Genomic DNA, 22428 nt, shown 5'->3' on the forward strand with positions numbered 1-22428 from the left:
AGAATGGGCATTGAGGGCAAGCCGCAAGCAACAGCAGCAACGTCGGAGCCAGCAAACGGAGGGGATAGTCGGTAAGAATACCCAGGTGTTTATGTGGTGGTGGTGATGATGTGGAAGAGGTACTGAGGATTTAATGAGAAGAGGTGTTGGTGAAGTGGTAGATGTTATGAATGGAGGTGGTGGTGGTGGTGGTGGTGAAGTGGAAGTAAAGATGTCGTAGAAATATGGTAATGGTGAGAGGAGGATGTTGTGATCATGTGAATGGTGAGGCGGTGGTATAGATGTAAATGGTGAGGTGTAATCTGGTGAGGTGTAGCTGGTGAGGTGTAGCTGGTGAGGTGTAAATGGTGAGATGTTGATGGTGAGGTGTAGATGCTGGTGAGGTGTAGATGGTGAGGTGTAGATGGTGAGGTGTAGGTGAGGTGTAGCTGGTGAGGTGTAGCTGGTGAGGTGTAGACGCTGGTGAGGTGTAGCTGGTGAGGTGTAGGTGCTGGTGAGGTGTAGCTGGTGAGGTGTAGATGGTGAGGTGTAGGTGGTGAGGTGTAGATGGTGAGGTGTAGGTGAGGTGTAGATGGTGAGGTGTAGATGGTGAGGTGTAGGTGAGGTGTAGCTGGTGAGGTGTAGCTGGTGAGGTGTAGACGCTGGTGAGGTGTAGCTGGTGAGGTGTAGGTGCTGGTGAGGTGTAGCTGGTGAGGTGTAGCTGGTGAGGTGTAGGTGGTGAGGTGTAGGTGCTGGTGAGGTGTAGCTGGTGAGGTGTAGCTGGTGAGGTGTAGGTGGTGAGGTGTAGGTGCTGGTGAGGTGTAGCTGGTGAGGTGTAGCTGGTGCGGTGTAGCTGGTGAGGTGTAAGTGAGGTGTAGCTGGTGAGGTGTAGCTGGTGAGGTGTAGCTGGTGAGGTGTAGATGAGGTGTAGCTGGTGAGGTGTAGCTGGTGCAGTGTAGCTGGTGCGGTGTAGCTGGTGAGGTGTAGGTGAGGTGTAGCTGGTGCGGTGTAGCTAGTGAGGTGTAGCTGGTGAGGTGTAGGTGAGGTGTAGCTGGTGAGGTGTAGCTGGTGCAGTGTAGCTGGTGAGGTGTAGCTGGTGAGGTGTAGGTGAGGTGTAGCTGGTGCGGTGTAGCTAGTGAGGTGTAGCTGGTGAGGTGTAGGTGAGGTGTAGCTGGTGCGGTGTAGCTAGTGAGGTGTAGCTGGTGAGGTGTAGGTGAGGTGTAGCTGGTGAGGTGTAGCTGGTGCAGTGTAGCTGGTGCGGTGTAGCTGGTGAGGTGTAGGTGAGGTGTAGCTGGTGCGGTGTAGCTAGTGAGGTGTAGCTGGTGAGGTGTAGGTGAGGTGTAGCTGGTGAGGTGTAGCTGGTGCAGTGTAGCTGGTGAGGTGTAGCTGGTGAGGTGTAGGTGAGGTGTAGCTGGTGCGGTGTAGCTAGTGAGGTGTAGCTGGTGAGGTGTAGGTGAGGTGTAGCTGGTGAGGTGTAGCTGGTGAGGTGTAGGTGAGGTGTAGCTGGTGAGGTGTAGCTGGTGAGGTGTAGGTGGTAAGGTGTAGCTGGTGAGGTGTAGATGCTGGTGCGGTGTAGATGGTGAGGTGTAGCTGGTGAGGTGTAGCTGGTGAGGTGTAGCTGGTGCGGTGTAGCTGGTGAGGCGTAGGTGCTGGTGAGGTGTAGCTGGTGAGGTGTAGGTGAGGTGTAGATGGTGAGGTATAGCTGGTGAGTTGTAGATGGTGAGGTGTAGGTGAGGTGTAGCTGGTGCGGTGTAGCTGGTAAGGTGTAGCTGGTGAGGTGTAGGTGAAGTGTAGCTGGTGCGGTGTAGATGGTGAGGTGTAGCTGTCGAGGCGTAGGCGCTGGCTAGGAGCTGTGGAGCGGGACGTACAAAGTCTGCGACGGCGCCCAGCCGCAGGTGCTTCTCCTTGTGCAGGAGACGCTCCAGGACGTCGCGGGCGGGCGCTGCGAGACCCGGCCGGAAGCGCACCGGCCGGTGCAGGATGCTGTCGTACATCTCCGCAGTGTTCCGGCTGTAGAATGGGGGCTACGGGGAGGGGGGGGGGCGAAGGGGTAGAGGGGGGCGCACGGCAGGGATGGAAGGGACGTTAGACGAAGGGTCCGGGAGTTAGAGAGAAGCAGCGGAGGGATGCGAGCGACCGAAAGCGAGCGGAGGATTCCTGCACGCGGAGAGAAGGGTGGTTCAAGGCGGGTCCCCGCTATATACGTCGTCTCGATATGCGCCGCCCATTGGCGGTTTTACAGATTTCGGGCACGACTTAGCTTCAAGAGCGTAAAAATAGAGGGAGAGTCACCTTCTCCAATCAAGCACAACTCATCCACTCCTCAAGGTGAGATCATAAAAATTATGGGTTATGGTGAATTTTTTTTAAAATGCTGTTTAAGATTGTTTCACAAGTGTAAATTGCTGTCTGAAGGTTCTTGAACTCAGAATTGGTTATACATGCGTATGTGTGTACATTACGTGTTGTACAATATAGCATGTAAAGTACCTGCTTTTCTGTACATGTACAGTACGTATTGTGGTTGCTAGGTATGAAACACAACGTTTCCCCAAAGTTGCGGTCCCCATCCCTACCTTATTCCATTGTTTCTAATGGGAGAAACTTCCCCACTTTGCGTTGCAAAGGCAATGTTTACGCATTTTGCGGTCCCTATCCCCACCTGTTAACATGTATCCCTATGGGGGAAAAGTCCCCGTTATACGTCATTTTGGTATGCGTCACAACTTTCCGGTGCCTGACCCCGACGTATATCGGGGCCCCCATGACAGAGAGGATGAGAGAATTACGAGCAGTGGTGAGAGACAGAGAGAGAGAGAGGGACGTCGAATACAACGTTAGAAATGACGAAGAGTGTCCGGTTTAGGATGTGTGTGAGTGCACTAGGAAAGGAATAGGGTGCTTGGTGTTAAACAGAAGAAACGCTTTAGGGAGGCTTCTGGTGACTCGGGGGACTATGACGGCGGGCTCTAGTCTGTGTTCAACTCTGCACTCCCATCCGCGGTGGAGCCGGCCGGGTTCTCCTGTCTCGAGAGTTTTGTGGCCTCAGCCTGGTCACCAGTCGTGCACACAAAAATGTTTTAAAAAAAAAAAGGTGTAATGTTTGAATAAAGTGAACAAAGACGTTTTTATTGACATGGTGTGGCCGCTTGATATTATATTTGATTACACAAACGAATACCATTCAATTACTGCCAGTGGTTTTAAACTTGATGACATTTAAATATCACGGCCGCTGATTCAAAAGCACAACATGCCTGAGAAGATGTGTTGACAAGGTTGTGCAATTCAGCCACGTTTTGTGCAGGAACAGTGGATTATTGTGAAGATGATGACGATGATGAAGAATATGCAATTCAGATATGACAAAGAGCACTGCGTTGAGCACTTGCAGTGATTGCACAGGAAATGCAAACCGTGCTTTGAGCGACTCATTGCGCAGGTACAATGTGATACCAGAATTCTTTCTGTGCCGTCATCATCAGCCTCGTCATCATTCATTGTCAGCGCTGCCATCGCTACGTGGTAAAATGCCTCTCTGCGGCCAGCACGAAGTTCGTAGCGAGGCCTGTGACTCGACTCGCGTAAACGGGACGTGGTTGATACACCGATGATTGCTGGGTTAGGCCAGGCAGTGATCTGACCGAATCTGCGTGATAGACCCTCCACCGCCCGATTTTGATTGTGTCAGCTGTTGCTCGACAACCAAGCCTATTCATTAGATGCGCAGCGTTTTGCTTGAGCAAGCGGAAAAGCATCTTTAGGAGGAGATCCGGGAAGTCAGAGTCGCCGTGTCAACTGACTCGGCTTCCCGAATAGGTTCCATGACCCCCACAGGAATAACCGATCACAATTAAACCCGATATTAAGCATTACAGATCAATGTATTCTAATTTAATCAGAATTTATCGGGGCCGATGATGGACATTGCATGCATCACATAATTGTCGATAAAACAAAACTAGACCAAAAACTATTTTCATTCTACCACGCAAGGCCCATCGAGCTATGTAGCTCTTTTTCATAAGCGACCTGGCGGCAAATGATAGCTCAGCGAAGTGGCTTATCACGTGGAAATTCATAACGGGCAAATACTCTAAACGCACGTTGCTTCTAAATGTGGAGGGAAAAAACTGGAGGACCAGGAGAAAAATCCACGTGACCAAGGAGAGAACACGCAAACTCCAAATATACAGCAGGCATCGTCGGGGTCGGGATCGAACCCACGACCTCCTGCGTACCTGGCGAGGGAGTTAACATCTCCTAGGCACCGTAGTGGCCCCTAAACAAACTGGTTGAGGTTGCGAAAGGTGCGGAGGGCGACGGTGTGGGAAGTTCTCACCAGGCCATGGATCATCTCGTAGAGTACCGAGCCCAGGCACCACCAGTCCACCGTGCGGTCGTACGGCAGCTTCTGTAGAACCTCCGGGGCGAGGTACTGCAACCATCACCAGGCCCAGAAATAAGTCACACGCTGCGCCGGCAAATGCCACTGCCGACGTGCGGTGTTCCGAGGGATGCGTTCGGATTTAAACATTTCGGATTTTAGGGAACAATTTCCGATGTTTTTGTATACTTGCGTAACATGTCTGCGTGCTAACAGCGGGGACCTCACCCGATGCCAGGTGACGGAAAAATCGTCTTCGGGTCAAACCGACGCGATATTTATTTTGTGGATCGTCCAAAACTTGATATCTAGGCCAGACTTTTCCAACTTTTCACATTCATCTGAAAATCAGGAGCACATCCCTCACGGCGTCGTGTATGGTGTGTGGCGTATGGTTTTATCTGGCATTCTAGATTTGAAGTTTCCGTGACTGCAGGGATCCATACTCTTTGGTTCTTTCGGTAAAGTCACGTAGGTAGAAAAATAAAATTAATTAAATTAAATCACGACGTTTCGGGCGCAACGCAAGTGCCCGTCATCAGGTGGGACATCCACAGCAATAAACAATTGCTGAAGTGGGCAAGAGGAGGCTGCTGTAACAACAAGCTATATATAAGTAAGAGGTGGGGGGGGAGCCAGGGAGGAGAGCTAGAGAGGGTGGGGGTGTGGGGTAGGGGGAGTGTTTGAGTGGGGGAGTGCCTGAACAGCTACTCCCCCACTCCACCTCTTGCTCACTTCAGCAATTGTTTATTTTTTTATTTAAAGCTTTCGTGACTGCAGTGATTCATATTCTTGGTTCTTTCGGTAAAGTGACGTAGAAGGGAAACAATAAAATTGTTGTGGTTTTTCACACCTGATGATGATTGCTTGTGTTGCAGTCGAAACGTCGTGAGAATTTTATTGTTTTATATTTTTATTATTTTATTGTTTCTCTTCTACGTGACTTTACCGAAAGAACCAAGAATATCAATTGTTTATTGCTGTGGTTGTTCCACCTGATGACGGGCGCTTGTGTTGCACCCGAAAGGTCGAGATTTAATTTATTTTATTTTTATACCCACGTGACTTTACCGAAAGAACCAAAGAGTATTCATCTGGCATGTAGAGAAAGCTAAGACATCCATAAAATTGCCTTTTAACTATCCAAAGAAGCAGAAGATTGGTGCTGGATACAGCCACAGTTACGAATGGGATTCGTGACTTTGATTCTTACCCGTGTAGTATCGATAGGTCAATGTCAAGGTGCCGTTTTATTGAGGGACCACAACTGCCGTGGTGTGTTGTTATCTTGCTGTGGTCTGGGACTGTTGTTATTCTTTAGCTGCCTTGCCCAAGCTTGCATTTATTGTTGAGAAATCGGCAGGAATTGATCAACTTTTGCGATGTGTACTGATAGGCTTTCTTGATTTTTATTTGTTTACTTTTAGTGACTTTCTTACATTTCTTACACTTTGCGCTACTATTGGTTTTTGTATCATTGTAACGATCTGACCCGCCCCTGCTGGACATCTGTGAAAAAAGAGCTTTGTAGCTCATCCGATTCCTCCTGCAGTATAAATTAAAGATTCTGGTACGGCACAGCGTGTGATGCTCAGTGTGTTGTGTGTGCGTGGGGAGCGGTGGTGCAGTGGTTAACGAACTGCGCTACGAATCCGGCGACCCAAGTGCGATTCCCGCTCACGGCCAACAACACAAGTGACGATAACACTGTGTAACAAGATATAGGAATAGGTGTAACAATTTTAGTATTTTTTCTATTTACTAATTGCTTATGCCTCAAAAGTACAGAACATGGATATTATTCCCCACAAACTTTGCTTTTGTGACCAGGACAGTGATATTTAGAATTTTACCTATTTTCAATGAGAAAACGGGCGAGTTTGTGTCTTTTCGTTCACATGAAGTCAGAAAAAAAGTAAATATGAATAAAAATTTACATGTATTTATATTAAAGTAATACAAAAATTACTACAAAAGATTTAGACACCAAGGCGCACTACCACAGGCGGGACTGGCCACAGCGGCCCGAGTTCTCTGTGAGGAGGAACAACGTCAAGTGGGAGCCACTGGTGGACCCCCGGAAGGTGCTGATGCCACCACTGCACATCAAATTGGGCCTTATGAAACAATTTGTCAGAGCTGTAGATAAGGAGTCGGCAGCCTTCAAGTACCTTCAAGACTTCTTCCCTAAGCTGCCTGAGGCAAAGGTCAAAGCCGGTGTCTTCGTCGGACCACAGATAAATAAGATCCTGGAGTGCAATGACTTCCCCAAGAAGCTCACTAGTAAGGAGAAAGTGCCTTGGGACAGCTTTGTCGCAGTGGTTCGTGGCTTCCAGGGCAATCACAAAGTCGAAAACTATGTGGAGCTGGTTGAGACTTTGGTGAAGGACTACGGCACAATGGGCAGTAGGATGTCCCTCAAAGTCCATATCCTTGATGCTCATCTTGATAAATTCAAGAACATGGGAGTGTACTCGGAGGAGCAAGGCGAGCGCTTCCACCAGGATATACTGGACTTTGAACGACGCTACCAAGGACAGTATAATGAGAACATGATGGGAGACTACATTTGGGGGCTGATTCGTGAAAGTGATTTACAGTATAATCGTAAATCTCGAAAAACTACTCACTTCTAATTTTTTTGTGGTCATTTTGGTATCGCTTTCGTATAAATATACGTAAATTCTGATTAATATGTTGTTTTTTTCTGACTTTATGTGAACGAAAAGACACAGATTTGCCCGTTTTCTCATTGAAAATAGGTAAATTTCTAAATATCACTGTCCTGGTCACAAAAGCAAAGTTTGTGGGGAATAATAGCCATTTTCTATACTTTTTAGGCATAAGTAATTAAGAAATAACACTTACTACCACTGATTAGGACCCGCTGACTAGTGCAAGCTGACTAGCACGCGCTGACTAGGGCCCACTGACTAGAGCCCACTGACTAGGGCCCACTGACTAGGGCCCACTGACTAGGGCCCACTGACTAGGGCCCACTGACTAGGGCCTACTGACTAGGGCCCACTGACTAGAGCCCACTGACTAGGGCCCACTGACTAGGGCTCACTGACTAGGGCCCACTGACTAGGGCCCACTGACTAGGGCCCACTGACTAGGGCCCACTGACTAGGGCCCACTGACTAGGGTGCACTGACTAGCGCAAGCTGACTAGCGCGCATCAGAGTTTTAAACACGCAGCTGTGTTGTGTCCAGTGCGGTAGACGATGCGGTGCACGATGTGGTACATTGGGTGCTCGGTACGTGTTTGTCATGTGCTTGCGATGGCTGGTATATACGGTAGTCTGTTCTGCTGTAAAGCCCCGTGTTGTTTTCATGATAGAACGTGAGGCTGAATGTATTAGGGAACACATTTTTTTCATAACGCGGACGCGAATTGGATGTAATGTGATTGAGTGAATGGATCTACGTCGCGCGAGTAGGGATAAGCGGTTGTAACGGCTGCCTCGGCGTAGCATCGCACAAGGCATTGGGATGCTGCTGGATGCTTCGAGATGCTGCCCACGTGCCTCGGTCTTTGTTCAGCCTGCGTACGCATCTCACGCATTATCGCGGGCTGTGCTTTACCCTCAGTTTAACAACTAGGTTTTCGCGGCCAATATTATTTATAATCTAGTTTTTTTTGGGTTAGATTTCTGTCAAAATCGCCCAATGATGCTGGATGTAATTACCAGCAAAATATCACAGCACTGAAATTGTAAATATTGTGGATTTACTCTCCAATACACCGGTGGTCTCAAGTCGTAACTGATTGACACGTGTTGTTTGTGTGACAAACCTAACTAATTGGCTGTGTCGGGTGGTGGCGGGTTTAACTACACATTTATATTTGTGCTTTACCCTACATTATTTATTAAAACGCGATTTCTGTTTTTTTATATATATATATAACGCGGTGTTCTTCAGGAAGGCAACTACAACTACCGCCGCGTTGTAGGAGAACAACGGAGACTGTACAAAGTTGGGGCGACGAGGCGCTTACACAAACCTCTGGAGTGCCACAGAAGGTGGAGGTGGTGTCCTTGGGCTCGATGCCTTCTTTGCACAGCCCAAAGTCCGTGAGCACGATGTGGCCCTGAGCAGGACAGGGAGAAAACACGGAGCCACGAGCCTCCACCTCAACCGTAGGCACACATCCCGGCCAGCAGACACGCAACGCTGTGGTACCAATCATCAATAATCCGGCGGCTTTGGGGGGGTAAAGGGAGCGGCAGATTTTCAAAAATGCTACTTATTATTTAAAATAGCTTATCTTTGCAAATTCTTGGATGACATTATGTCTTTGGGTGTTGTGCACACGTTATTTTAGTGAAATAAATAAACGTAAAAATTTTTACGAGAACAAATATCCTGTAAAAAGTTATTGTAATCACTGTACTGTACTTGCCACTCCAATCTTGAAGACTATGCATGGAGTGATGATAGGGTGTGTATAACTGGACCCTGAAATCAAGCATAACTACTTTTTTGACATGCACGTGGTGCCGATCACAGGATTGGTACAGCCTTTGGAGCGGTTTTTGGCAGTTTCGCCAGATTGGCCCGGGAACCGCCGGATAATGTTGTAAGCCGAATAATCGCGCGCCGGAAAATAAGAATCGATGGTCGACTGTATGTAGAACTTCTTTCACACGACCTGCACGTAGTCAACCAGCCGCTGCTAATTGGAGGTAAGGGGGAAGGACGTAAAGCTAGACACCAAAAAGCCGTTGATAAAGAAATACATTTTCAATTTAGATACAACGGCCCAGCCCCGGCAAAGTCTCGGCGAATGGTGGCGCCCTCACCGTGCAATGGAAACATTCAATGAGGAAACTGGGTGTGTTTGCAAAATAGAAATTGCCCCTGGTTCAGCTTCCACCGCACGTCACTATTACGTCGTATTCTAGGTTATGTTTTTGGGTTTTTCAGGTAATTTGTTAGCCGTGCTTACGAGTCACTCTTAAGGGCATCTGCTCTGACATTTGTTGTAAAGCAGCTGTCATCCCTCCATCGCCACGCAGTCGCCATTAAAATCGAGACTCTTAAGTCTCAATTAGTTATCAGGCTGGTTGAGCGGAGGATATGTCTGTAACGTGTTTGCTGTCCTGCCCTCGCACCACTGTGAGACACTGGGTAGTGCTTATCCACATATACGAACTATTTTGACGATTTTTTATTTTAAATAGGTAAGGCCTACCAACTGGGCTGTATAGCTCTTTTTCAGAAGCGTCTGGCCAAAAATGTTAGCCCAATGAAGTGGCTTTCCATGTGGATATTTATAGCAGCCAAATACTCTAAACGCATTATGTTGTTTCTAAATGTGTAGGGGAAAAACCGGAGGACCTGGAGAAAAATCTATGCGCCCACGGGGAGAATATATGCAAACACCAAATATACATGCAAAAGGGTCAGGATCGAACCAACAACCTCCTGTGTACCAGGTGAGGTAGTTAACATCTCGCCATCATGGCGTTCCACAGCTCAAAGTGGAAATTGCACATTCCTTTGGCAGGTTCTGTCCCATCCTTAACAAATCCTGGGAGGGATGGGATAGCAATTATGATGATTCAATGTGTCGTAGTGAAGTTTTTTATTGGTCTGAGGGGATTTGTCCATTTAATAGATCAAACTGAAAACATACCTTTGAGTCAAGAAGGATGTTCTCTGGCTTCAGATCTCTGTGGAAGTCAAGGGTGTCAGATGCGATGTATTTAATATAAAAAAATAAAATAATCAATACAAAGGTGCACATTCATCAAGGCTACAAAATGTATTTAGTCACTTGCTAGAAAGCGTTTTTGTCATTCTACGTTTGGGTTCGCCACGTGTGCGGTTCATCTGAGAGTAGTTGAGCGCTGTGCAAGTCAATGTTGCCAGGAGTTGTGTCATCAGCTTTGCGTGGTGTTACTGTGATCTCTGTGCCTACGTGCAGTTCGTTTACGCGTCTCCATCACCCCCATGCCAGCGGCGGGCCTCCGAACAGCACACAATTCACGTTGCAGCAGTCTGCGTGTAGGCCATTCGTGCGTAAATCACAGTGGAACAATCAACAGCCCTTTGTCAGTCCACTGCTGTGCGGGTCACGGGCTGGTGCGGATCAGGGAGGGACTACTGTGTGTTGTTGTCTTGGTGTGTTCCGAGACTGTTGTTGGTGTTGTTGTTTTGCTCCCTTGCCCGAGACTTAAATTACGTATTTATGTTTAGTGACTTGCTTTCCTTAACGCTGCTTTGCACCCTTGCTGTGCTTTGGTATTGTTTGTTGTAATTCTCGAACCCTGCTCCCCTACTGGACGTCTGTGAAAAAAAGAGCTTCACAGCTCATCGGATTTCCCCAGGATAAATCAAGGTGACGATTCTGAGGTTGCGTTCCAGCCTCTTTGCTCGGGGACCGGATTCCTCTGCGCCTCAGCCGGCACCGTGGAATGGGCGTAAGTAGGCGAGGTTGGACCGCTGACGGCGTTTTCCTGCATCCTGGAGGCATGGCCACAGCCAGGCCTCCTGTAAACGGTGGCCTGGGCGAATACTTCACTTGGCGAGTAATCCTCTGCTATAACCACGTCATTAATATTCTTAGCTCTTTCGGCAAAGTCACGTTGAAGGGGAACAATAAAATAATGAAATATATATAAAACAATAAAAATTGTTTTGGATATATTTTATTATTTTATTAAATAAAGTCATGCTGAAGGGAAACAATAAAATAATAAAATATATATAAAACAATAAAAATTGTTTTGTATATATTTTATTAAATAAAGTCACGTTGAAGGGAAACAATAAAATATATATAAAACAATAAAAAAATGTGTATATATTTTATTATTTTATTGTTTCCCTTCAACGTGACTTTACCGAAAGAGCTAAGAATATGAATTGCTGCAGTCACGAAAGCTTTAAATCAAAACCTCCGTCATTTGTCAACTTTGCTTGATTTGCTCGTCTAACTTTTGCCCATTATTGGCACAAATACTAATTTAGGCTGATTCTAGTGAAATGCTAAGAGGGGGGAGGCGGGGGGGGGTGGGGGGAGTTTGGCAGCATCGGTTCAGAAATCACTCGCCACCGATGTTAAATGCGGCCCGGAATCAAACTCAGAGGGTTGCCCGCGTAGTGGCGTGGTGTGTCAACCACCGTGATGCCGCTCCCCCCACCCCGCATCATTAGCAACTGCCCCTCGTAGAAGGTGTCGCACTCGTCAGCTGCGACGTGACCACCCTGCAAGTCACGCTGAACGTCCATCGCGCAGCACGCTGCAAGCACCTGTAGACGATGTTGAGCGAGTGCAAGTGGCCGATGGCGCTGGCGATCTCCGCTGCGTAGAAGCGAGCCCGCTGCTCCGAGAAGCATCGCTCCCTTTGTAGGTGCAGGAACAGCTGGTTGCCGCAGACACGCGCAGGTTCACACACACACACACACAGTTATACAGTCATTCAGGTGCACAAAAACGGAGGTCCCCCAAATTGCCTATAACAGACTGTTGTTGGGGCAAGTGCCGTATGAAGGCCGGGATGGCACACGAGGGGGTATGGGGCAGGCACGACGCCTGGCCGCCTTTGTCTCCCCAGTGCTGATGCTTACACACTGCACCAGGTACCCATTCGAGGCTGAGCCGACCTAGGAGATGCCCAGGACCGGTTCAGATAATCGTCACTAATGTTGGCCGTGAGCGGGAATCAAACTCCGGCCGCCGGGTTCGTAGCGCAGTGCGCTAACCGCTACACTACTGCTCACCCACGCCCACACAAGCAGATATGTGGACGCACGCACATTCCTATAGACATTCAGGAACACGCAGGCATGCAGGCACACACAGGCCAAAGACAAACATCCCCCGTATAGCCTTAACAGACTGGTTGGGCAAGTGCTGTTAGTGAGCACCTATGAAAGCTGAAATGGCACATGAGGGGGCTTGCATGGCCTGCACCATGCCTGGCTGCTTTTATTTCCCCAGTGTTCCTTTTTTTCCCCACCACGCTAGCTCCTGATATCAAGCTAAGTGGGGGAGGACGAGATATCATTCGGCAATGATGTCAGCCTTGGCCGGGAATCGAACTCAGGCCACCGGGATCGTAACCGCAGTGCGCTAACCAGTGTGCCACCGTTCTCACAGGGGCACTGGCACGCACGTGCAGATGTCCACGCACAAACGGGCCCGTGCTGTTTGTTTCTTGCAGTGAGTCTGTTTTGCTTTTGTTACCATTCGTGTTCCGACTGTGCCACGTAAAATGAGTTTCCCGAGGCGGAGGAACGTTGCAGAACTCGCAACGACTCCGACGATGGCATCACTGCGAATCTATTTCTAGAGCCACTTCCAATGGCATCTCTTTCTGCAAAAGAATGTTGGCCTTACAAGAATGTGTGCCACATCACTTCAAAAGGTATGTCAACTTTACCCAGCGGAGGTGAACAAGATTCATTAATAAGTCACCTTTCTTTCCATATGGCCACGTAAAAATGACCATGCCTGTTGCTCTTAGCCTGGCCAATGTTAATCGGAAGCATTTGTGTTGGCGGGCAAAATTCCTGGAGCCGTTTCACCCTTCTTGGGCTCAAATGTTGCCGGAGTTTGCATTGTTATTGGCATATGTACTACCAACGGATGCTCCACTGCAGTGCATGGTAAACTAGTTTGGGAAAAGTGAGAAAGTTAATTTAGCCGATTGGATGTTTTGCAGTCTGATAAGAAGGTTTAAACCATCCAACTCCTCCCTGCAACGTGAAAACTGATTCTGTCAAGGTGGCTGGAATCGAGCCCAGAGCCCAGGATCTTGAGCTGTGCCCCCACCCTCCTCCACCACTGTTGTAATCTTTTTTTAAGTATTTTTTGTTTTAACAAGACATTTCACATACCTGTCAACCCATATGGTTTACCCCGTATTCTTGTACAGGGAAATTGAGTTTTCAGGTCCACACGGCGTACAGACGTTTCAATACGAGCAAAACAGAATGTCTATTTGTGTTTCTCCCTTGTGATGAGACTTTGTAGGGTGAACGTTGGGATTTATAAGGGGCACGGGGTGACCAATAGGGTCTGAATTGGTCTGTAATAAGGTAGGGCACTGGCAAGAGATTGACAGGTATGGATTCAGGTACATAACAGAGGATATGAAAGGAGGTTGACACCAGCACAATCACGGATTACAGTGCAATAGAAACCTGTCCAAAAACCGCATGTTTCAATAACCTCTTCAACCCTGGTGTCTTCCTAAGCTCTGGTACCCCTGTTGTGACCTTAACGAGCCGCGCAGCTGCCTTCACGCGCGTGCACACAGCTCCGCTGACGCACTGCCACCAATTCCTGTGGGACAGTGATGCCTCCACCCGCCTGGGTGAGCAGCGTGCGCTGGGCAGCCATCTCGTCACAGCACGGGCGCGCGCTTCGTTCGGTTACCAAATTATCCAGCTCTCGGGATTAAATGTGACCACAGTCTGACCGATACGTGCGACGAACCTCGCTCTCATGCACAATGCGAGTGAGCAGTGCCACCCCCCTCTGCTCTGCGTTTTGACTGTAAGTCACTTGAAGAGGGTATGTCAAGGGCAGCTCTGTGAAATCCACTTCAGTGGGCAGCTCTCTCACACGGAGGGACCGCACTGCTGTGCAAATGTTCCGAATTGGGGCTGCCTCTGTCGTGGCGCATCGCCGATTGCGCTTGCTGGGACACAACTGTGGATAGAGACACATCGATTGTTTGGTAACAAAGGGCACGAACGCAATGGCGAGCGCGTGCCTTGCAGCTGTGCGAGTCAGGGTTCCAGGTAGGCACAGGTGTGGGGGCGAGCTTGTGCTTCGCGTGCGCAATTGACGGCACTCAACTGCGCGCCCGCGTGTGTAATGCGACACTGCTGCAAAAGTTGTGCCTTCCCGTGGGTGGGCGCCGGCGTTGCGTGTTCACGCGAGCGTCTGAGCGGCAGCGTCTGTGGGCGTGACGTGTGGGCGAGCCAACGGGCGGACGCGCGAGCACGTGCGAGCGTGACGTACCGCGCCGGCGAGTGAGCGAGCGAGCGAGCGAGCGCATACCTCTCCGCCGTTGACGTAGTCCAGGATGAAGTAGAGCTTGTCGGCCGTCTGAAAGGAGAAATGGAGCCCCACCAGGAAGGGATGCTTCACGTTCTTCAGCAGGACGTTGCGCTCCGCCATGATGTGCTTTTGCTGCGAAGGCACAAGGCGTCGAGGGAGATGGTCAATGGCGACCTCACGGTGGTTGGGCACGGGCGCCCCGTGCCCACGCGCCTGCGCAGCGAGGCCCAGGCGGGACGAGGTCGGGGGTTGTAAACGACACCGACTGTCCGTGCATGGGTGCGTGCGCGAGCTCTCACCTCTCTGCGCTTGAGGATGGCCGACTTCTGCAGGACTTTGACCGCGTAAAATTTCCCATCGGTTTTGTGCTTTGCGAGCAGCACCTGAGTGACAATGCAACCGCGTGGGGCAAAAGTGAAACAATCTCGATTTGAAGCTTTCGTTACTGCAGGAATCCACGCTCTTTGGTTCCTTCGGTAAAGTCACCACGTGGGTGGAAAATAAAATAGATCACGGCGTTTCGGTCGCAACACAAGCGTCCGTCGTCAGGTGGGACATTGTGATCTGTTAATTTTCTATCTACGTGACTTCACCGAAAGAACCAAAGCGTAAGAAGTGAAATGCACGGCGCACGGGGTGGCGGCAACGAGAGCTCAACAGGAGAGAAACGACGGGCCGGACGCGACCACGGGACACGCGGATACGGCGGCGAATAACCCCAAGTCACAGAAAGCCTCTTCCCTAGATGAGACGATAATTCTCTGCTGGATGGACACTGATTAGCGGCTCTTTTAACTTCACTCTTGACTCCATACATCTGGGACAAGCTCGCGTCGGAGTTGAATGCATCCCCTACACTTGTTGAGCTCCTGTTGCGGTGCTGGACAGCGGTGACGCGCAAAAACTTTCGGCACTCACCTTTCCAAAGCTGCCTTTCCCAATCACTTTCAAGAAATCAAAGTCCGTGGTTTTGGCTCTGCAAGGTGAAAAATCAAGGGACATTACCGTCTTTGTCAGAAGGCACGCCAATAAAAATGGCTGCTGCGTTCAACAAAGCTATTGCCTCCTTGTTGTCTCGTCGCATGTACGTGTGTAGAACGTCTTTCGCACCATACAAAGCCAACTGTGCTAGTCGCAGGAGCGGGGGAAGGACAACAAACTGAACGCAAAAAGTAGTTCGAAATTTACTGTATGGGTGTCTGTGTCAGTCTTTGGGCATTTATGCGAGTCTACGGATCTCTGTGGGAGTCTATGTATGTATGTATGTTAAACTTCTTTTGCACCGTACGTAGCCAACCGTGCTAATCGGAGGTGTCGGGGTAAGGACAACAAATTAAAAACAAAATCAGTTTTTTCAAAATGAGTATTCAATCTAAATGTAAACGTGCATAGCTCTGTGTCAGTGGGATGGGTACTTGGCTGTCCGGGTGAGTGTCTGTGTCAGTCGGATGAGTGTCTGTGTCAGTGGGGTGAGTGTCTGTGTCAGCGGGATGAGTGTCTGTGTCACTGGGGTGAGTGTCTGTGTCAGTGGGGTGAGTGTCTGTGTCAGTGGGGTGAGTGCTCTGTGTCAGTGGGGTGAGTGTCTGTGTCAGTGGGGTGAGTGTCTGTGTCACTGGGGTGAGTGTCTGTGTCACTGGGGTGAGTGTCTGTGTCAGTGGGGTGAGTGTGTGTGTCAGTGGGGTGAGTGTCAGTGGGGTGAGTGTCTGTGTCAGTGGGGTGAGTGTCTGTGTCAGTGGGGTGAGTGTCTGTGTCAGTGGGGTGAGTGTCTGTGTCACTGGGGTGAGTGTCTGTGTGAGTGGGGTGAGTGTCTGTGTGAGTGGGGTGAGTGTCTGTGTCAGTGGGGTGAGTGTCTGTGTCACTGGGGTGAGTGTCTGTGTGAGTGGGGTGAGTGTCTGTGTGAGTGGGGTGAGTGTCTGTGTCAGTGGGATGGGTGCTCGACTGTCTGGGTGAGTGTCTGTGTCAGTGGGGTGAGTGTTTGTGTCAGTGGGTGAGTGTCTGTGTCAGTAGAATGGGTACTTGACCGTCCGGGTGAGTGTCTGTGTCAGTGGGATGGGTACTTAACTCTCCACGTGAGTGTCTGTGTCAGTGGGTGAGTGTCTGTGTCAGTGGGATGGGTACTTGACTCTCCACGTGAGTGTCTGTGTCAGTGGGTGAGTGTCTGTGTCAGTGGGATGGGTACTTGACTGTCCGGGTGAGTGTCTGTGTCAGTGGGGTGAGTGTCTGCGTCAGTGGGTGAGTGTCTGTGTCAGTAGAATGGGTACTTGACTGTCCGGGTGAGTCTGTGTCAGTGGGGTGAGTGTCTGTGTCAGTGGGGTGAGTGTCTGTGTCAGTAGAATGGGTACTTGACTGTCCGTGTGAGTGTCTTTGTCAGTGAGGTGAGTGTCTGTGTCAGTGGGGTGAGTGTCTGTGTCAGTGGGGTGAGTGTCTGTGTCAGTGGGGTGAGTGTCTGTGTCAGTGGGGTGAGTGTCTGTGTCAGTGGGGTGAGTGTCTGTGTCAGTGGGGTGAGTGTCTGTGTCAGTAGAATGGGTACTTGACTGTCCACGTGAGTCTGTGTCAGTGGGGTGTGTGTCTGTGTCAGTGGGATGGGTGCTCGACTGTCCGGGTGAGTGTCTGTGTCAGTGGGGTGAGTGTTTGTGTCAGAGGGGTGAATGCTCCACTGGATTGAGTGTTTTCACGTGGGCCAGTTGGTGTCCATGTTTATTGGGTTCGTGTTGAGTTCACATTGTATTTTTGTTTAACTGGTAAACACTCACTGTGGGTTTGCAGACGGACCGAGGTTTATCGTGTCAGAGTCATTATTCTGCAAAAAAAGAAAAAAAAGTAATTCAGGTTTTTTCACCACGCACCCCGTCACACTTGGTGGGAGGGAAATTTCCAGACGTACCGGCAGTGCTGAGTTGTGCATGTTTACAAGTTTAGAGGTCATCTAAATGGGCTGTCACTGAAGCCTGTTCACTGTGACCCTGGCTCCTAATACTCTGTAGAGAGGCAGAGTTCGTTTTCCCGAGTTTAGATTTCAGTTCTTGAGTGAGAGGATACTGTTATCCCATCTGTTGTGTTTATATGCCACGTATGAACATCTGTATCTCGAGAGGCTACTTAACAACAAATGATAGCGATGAATGGAAACCCCCCGATTTAAAATGCTCCATATGAAGCTCTTCTCACAAAGATGGGGAAATGGAGTGGAATGTTAAGAACACATGGGGCCCGATTCGCGTACGCTTGTTGTTCTGACTCCCAGAAATATTGTACAATTTCTACAGCAGCCGTTCCTGCAAATTCTTATACAACATTTTGGTGTCATACCTCTGTGCGCACTCTAATGTCACCGTGAAGTATCAAAGGCTCACTTGAAAGGGAAATAAGGGACAGGTGTTCTGGGTTGACTAACTGTGATGACTGGCAGACGCACCCCACTTGTGCCAACCTTCTGCGTTTTAGCTGCCTGGTGCGCCTTTCATTGTGAGGGTCGCTCCTCCACCTCCCTTTGTTGCTGGAGGGCGACTGCCTCCAACTGCCCAGTAGCATCCTTCACGAGCCTCCTCCACAGAGGCCGATCCTGACACGACTGGTACCAGTCATCGGCAAGTCCACTTAGTTCCACATCCTCCTGCACTACACCAGCCCACCTCTTCCCTAGCCCGTGTCTAACCGCCTCTTATCCAGAAAAACAGAAACTGCTTGGGCATCCGGTGGCTGGGCATGTGGGCTACGTGACCCAGCCAATGCAGCCTCATGCCAGAATTCCACAAAAGTGTGATCTACGTATGGCACCACGTCTCAGAAGTATGGGACTCAAAACAAAAACATTAGGTTGACCACCTCTTTAAATCATCCCATTGGCCCAACCGTCCAGCCTAGCCTGCAGTGACAAGTGTAGCGAAGTGGCATCCAGCAGGGCTTACGCTGAGGGTGGAATATCGACGAGGAATTCATTTAACTTTATCATCATCATCACGAGAGTACAGTGCATACGCTGGGTGGAGGCGTTAGGGTTAGTTAAGCACGTGCTTTAAAGGCACTAAAATGTTGATAAAAGCTTTCTCTGAGAATCGACAATTTAATGTCCTTGTTATGAGTGGGAGGGAGGACGGAAACGAGGTTAAGCCGTACGCTCGTGCTGCGACTCTCAAAGTATCGAACGTGCCCTTGGCCAAACTACGCAAAGAAAACAACTCAGGACACCGGCCCCACCTGAGTCCTGTTCGATTGTCTATTATGCTCCAGTCACCGTGAATGAGAATGAAAACGTTCATGACTTACAGACACCACTAATCACCGTCCCAAATTTGAAACCTTCAGCACCAGAAGGTTCCTGAATGACCTCTGGTGTTTTTTTTTTTCAAAAGGCTTCGTGTCAGGGATGTTTGTTTTTAAATCAATGCCAACAAAAAATAAAGCACCAAACTCCAGAGGTAGCTTATTAAATAAAAAAGTAAATCTTACTTGTACTATCTCCTAAAGACATCCGGTATGTGTCTCTAAACTACACTATTTTTATTTTAAACAAACTCTAAACTCTTTTTTTTTATTTTACAAGGCAAGGCCCACTGAGCTTTTTCAGAAGTGACCTGGCCACAAATGACATTTCAACGAAGTGGCATACGATGTGGAAATGTATAGCAGCCACATACTCTAAACGCATGTTCCTAAATGTAGAGGGAAAACCCAGAGGTCCTGAAAAAAAAATCCACGTGACCATAGGGAGAGAGACATGCAAACTCCAAATATAGCGGCATCGTCAGGATCGGGATCGAGTTAACATCTCGCCACCGTGGCGCATACATCACTATCATCGCCCTCGCTCCTGCGTGATCCACGAATATCCATCTTTCGCACCTGACGTCGCCTAGTAACCAACTACACACGAAGCAGCCAGCGCCGTCCCTTCCCAGGTGGGACGGCTGCGTGCAGTGGCTTGCAGCCTGCACGCAAGCGCACGTGAGCGCGATCGACACTCACCAGATTGTGGTTCGAGTTGGTCTGCGCAGCCGGCTGAGAGCGCTTCTTGCCGCGGTGGTCCATTTGTAAGAAGGCTTGCACGTCGGGGCTGTGCACCGCACACAAAGGCAAAGGTCCCACCCCCCCCGTGTAGCCTTAACAGACTGTTGGGGCAAGTGCTGTTAGCAAGTAGTAGTGCCTATGAAGGCTGGCATGGCACACGAGGGGGTGGGTGGCCAACACCACGCCCGGCCGCCTTTGTCTCCCAAGTGGTGATGTTTACGCACTGCCACCAGCACCGATTCAAATAGTTGTCACTGGTGTTGGCCGTGAGCGGGAATTGAACTCGGGTCGCCAGGTTCGCACCGCACACACGCTCACTTGCACACAGGCAAAGACAAAGACATTCCGCACAGCCATACAGACTGATGGAGCGAATGCTGTTAGCGAGCACCATTGATATAAGCCGTGACCAGAAATCAAACTCAGGTGGCTGGGTTTGTCGCACAATACACTCACCACCACCACTACCACCACTACGCTACTACGTGCTCAGCAACAACAACCACCGCCAATTGCCATAATGTGGTGGTGACGTCACAACGGCTCTTGTGCCAGGCTAAAGCCACGTGAAGTGTTAACACCCGCTGGCACATATACACATGGGTACGCACGGACACACGTGCACACAAAGTATCGGCAAAAAATGTAGAAGAAACCATTGCTTATATACTTGGATCTCTAACAAAAGTTTATCTGTGTTCAAATGAACATAACTGGGAGACAAGTTAAGGGATGGAGACTATGGGAATAACCAACAGGTTCAAAGATACGCAACAAACTAAAATACGTCGTAAATATTCACCAGCGTCGCTGTGGAGAATAGGAGTAACAAAATAACTACGCAGGCAACATCCTTCCCTTCGCACGAAGTCGAGGACACTCATCGCAAACCAGCGGCAGACATTCAGCGCGAGGCAAGTCAACGGGCGACAGCGCCTCACTCGCTTGGCCACGGCTGGCCACAAATCTCCCCGTGGCTGCTGGGCCCTCTCCTCGTGGAGCAGTGAGGGAGAGGGCAGGGCGCGGGGCTGTGACCGGCGTTGGCCACCCACGGGTGGTGGAAGGGCAGCCGCCACCAAAACCGGGGTGGGTGGGCGGGCACGGGAGGTGCATGTGAGGGGGGGGGTTGGGGTTAATAGCGTGGGCTGACTTGGCGAGGGCAGAGGACCATGCCGGGCAGAGCGGGGGTGCCAGTAGCTACCGGGTCGGCGGGTTCATGGCGGTTCCCGTGAACTGCGCAGGCAATATGGCGACGCTGGTCTTGATGTGTGAGCATCTTTTGTTCATTTACAGTGCTCATCAGCCTGTGTTTGTGTGTTGCTGTTGTGTGGGGAGCGGTGGCTTAGCGGTTAGCGCACTGCACTATGAACCCGGCAGCCTGAGTTCCATTACCGCTCATGACCAACACCGGTGACGATGATCTGAGCCGGTCCTGGGCCTCCCCTAGGTCGACTCAGTCTCAAATGAGTACCTGGTGCGATGTGTAAACATCGCCACTTGGGAGACAAAGGCGTCCGGGAGTGGTGCTGGCCACCCACCCCTTCATGTGCCGTGTCGGCCTTCAGAGGTGATCGCAAACAGCACTTGCCCCAACAGTCTGTTTAGGCTATAGAGGGGATCTTTATCTATGTGTGGGCATTACCTCGTTTGTGTTGTGTGGAAAGAGTTCGCACACTGTGCTTCCTTACCCGGCCTACTCGGTTCAAATCCCAACCAGGACAAACAATGTGGCTAATCCTATATGAACTGGTTTGTATCTACATAAAACCATTTGCGTCTGAAATTCTCAAACTAGTTTTGGCCTATCTAAGTCAACTGGGACCATAATGGGCAACACGTGGTGCATCGATTGTCGCGCTCATCACAATCATCAGCAGTCGGTTTGAAACAAAGGCCCCAGTACCAATCTTTTTACCACTCAGGTCTCAGCAGAATCTTTCACGCTCGATTTCACCCCAGCATTTAACCATGGGACGATGTCTGGGGAATTTTGATAGCTCAGTAACACCCCCGGTTTACGTCGCGGATGCGTTTCTGAAAGTTGCGACGACAGATATCGAAACAACGTCAGTCAATCAAAGCGATTGCCAGGGTAGTAGTCGTGGTTGGTTGGTGGAGGCGAAGGCTGAGAGGCGAAGGATTATGAGAGAGGAGCGATGATGCTGTCCTGTGAGTGACGTGGGCGTGGGGTCGAGGCGACGCAAACCGGCTAGCGGTGTTCATAACAAAGCGACGACGTACCTGCGAAACAGTGTAAAAAGGGGGGAGGCGTAAATCGGAATGCTGATGTATTTGTATGAGTCAGTCAGTGAGTGAGCCGGTTCGTTTTCAGGGAAAGCCCATTGAGCCAAGGAGCTCTGTTTCAATGTCGACTCAGCCAAAGCAGTTGACACGGCAGCAAGTTTAAATGGGAAGGGATGGTTTACAGGAGCTGCGTAGAACACAGTCATGGGCACTTCATAAACATGATCATTATTAAATAACAAAATAATAAACAACAAGAACTATGTACAATGTGAATCTAGAAAGCCAATTCCGCAACAACCACATTGTGTATGACAGCAGTGAGAGGAACTCTCGCACAAGGCATCTTAAAATGGCATGCCGGCGAGGTTTTACAAAGTGGCGTTTCTTAACTTGAATTTAGAGTCTTTACAAAAATGACATTTTCAAGTTCCGGTCGCAATCGTATTGCCTGGCGGCATTCGCGAGTGCGCCGCCAGTAGAAATCATGGAGCAATGCCCACAATGCAGGTAAAGACGGTCGGGTTTGGAGATGAGTGACGAGATTCAATCCGTGCCAGGGCTCATGGCTAATGTTTAGCTCTACAAATTGCGTGGATGGGCGACAAAATGATCAGAGACCCAGTGTTGAACTTCTGGAGATTGCTAGAGGAGCCACCCAAGTTCGAGATGCGTACGCCTGTGCGTGCATGTGCGCGCGCGCGTGTGTGCGTACATGTGTGTATAATTACATACACAAGCATGAAAACAGGAGCAAAGCAAACCCCCCCCCACCCCCCTCGGCCGT

General features: G+C 49.6%; 1 protein-coding gene across 7 annotated transcripts in view; it reads right to left on the reverse strand.

Moving 5' to 3' along the window:
- LOC116957791 (serine/threonine-protein kinase Sgk1-like) overlaps positions 1-22428 on the reverse strand; it is a 55716-nt gene that overhangs the window by 7728 nt on the left and 25560 nt on the right. For 6 of the 7 annotated variants that reach the window (XM_032980159.2, XM_076073849.1, XM_032980161.2 and 3 more), the window contains 10 exons: positions 19356-19443; positions 17144-17190; positions 15309-15366; positions 14690-14773; positions 14391-14522; positions 11630-11742; positions 10011-10047; positions 8376-8462; positions 4322-4417; positions 1848-2003 (listed from right to left, as the gene is read on the reverse strand). In XM_032980159.2, the coding sequence (XP_032836050.1) occupies positions 1848-2003; positions 4322-4417; positions 8376-8462; positions 10011-10047; positions 11630-11742; positions 14391-14522; positions 14690-14773; positions 15309-15366; positions 17144-17190; positions 19356-19443 (898 nt within the window). Of the gene's footprint in view, positions 1-1847; positions 2004-4321; positions 4418-8375; positions 8463-10010; positions 10048-11629; positions 11743-14390; positions 14523-14689; positions 14774-15308; positions 15367-17143; positions 17191-19355; positions 19444-20199; positions 20394-22428 lie in introns of those variants that run through there. The other variant, XM_032980164.2, reaches the window with a different exon arrangement.

The sequence above is a fragment of the Petromyzon marinus genome, chromosome 43 (assembly GCF_048934315.1).
Source record: "Petromyzon marinus isolate PM22_M1 ecotype Great Lakes invasive population chromosome 43, UKy_Petmar_22M1.pri1.0, whole genome shotgun sequence".
NCBI lineage: Eukaryota > Metazoa > Chordata > Hyperoartia > Petromyzontiformes > Petromyzontidae > Petromyzon > Petromyzon marinus.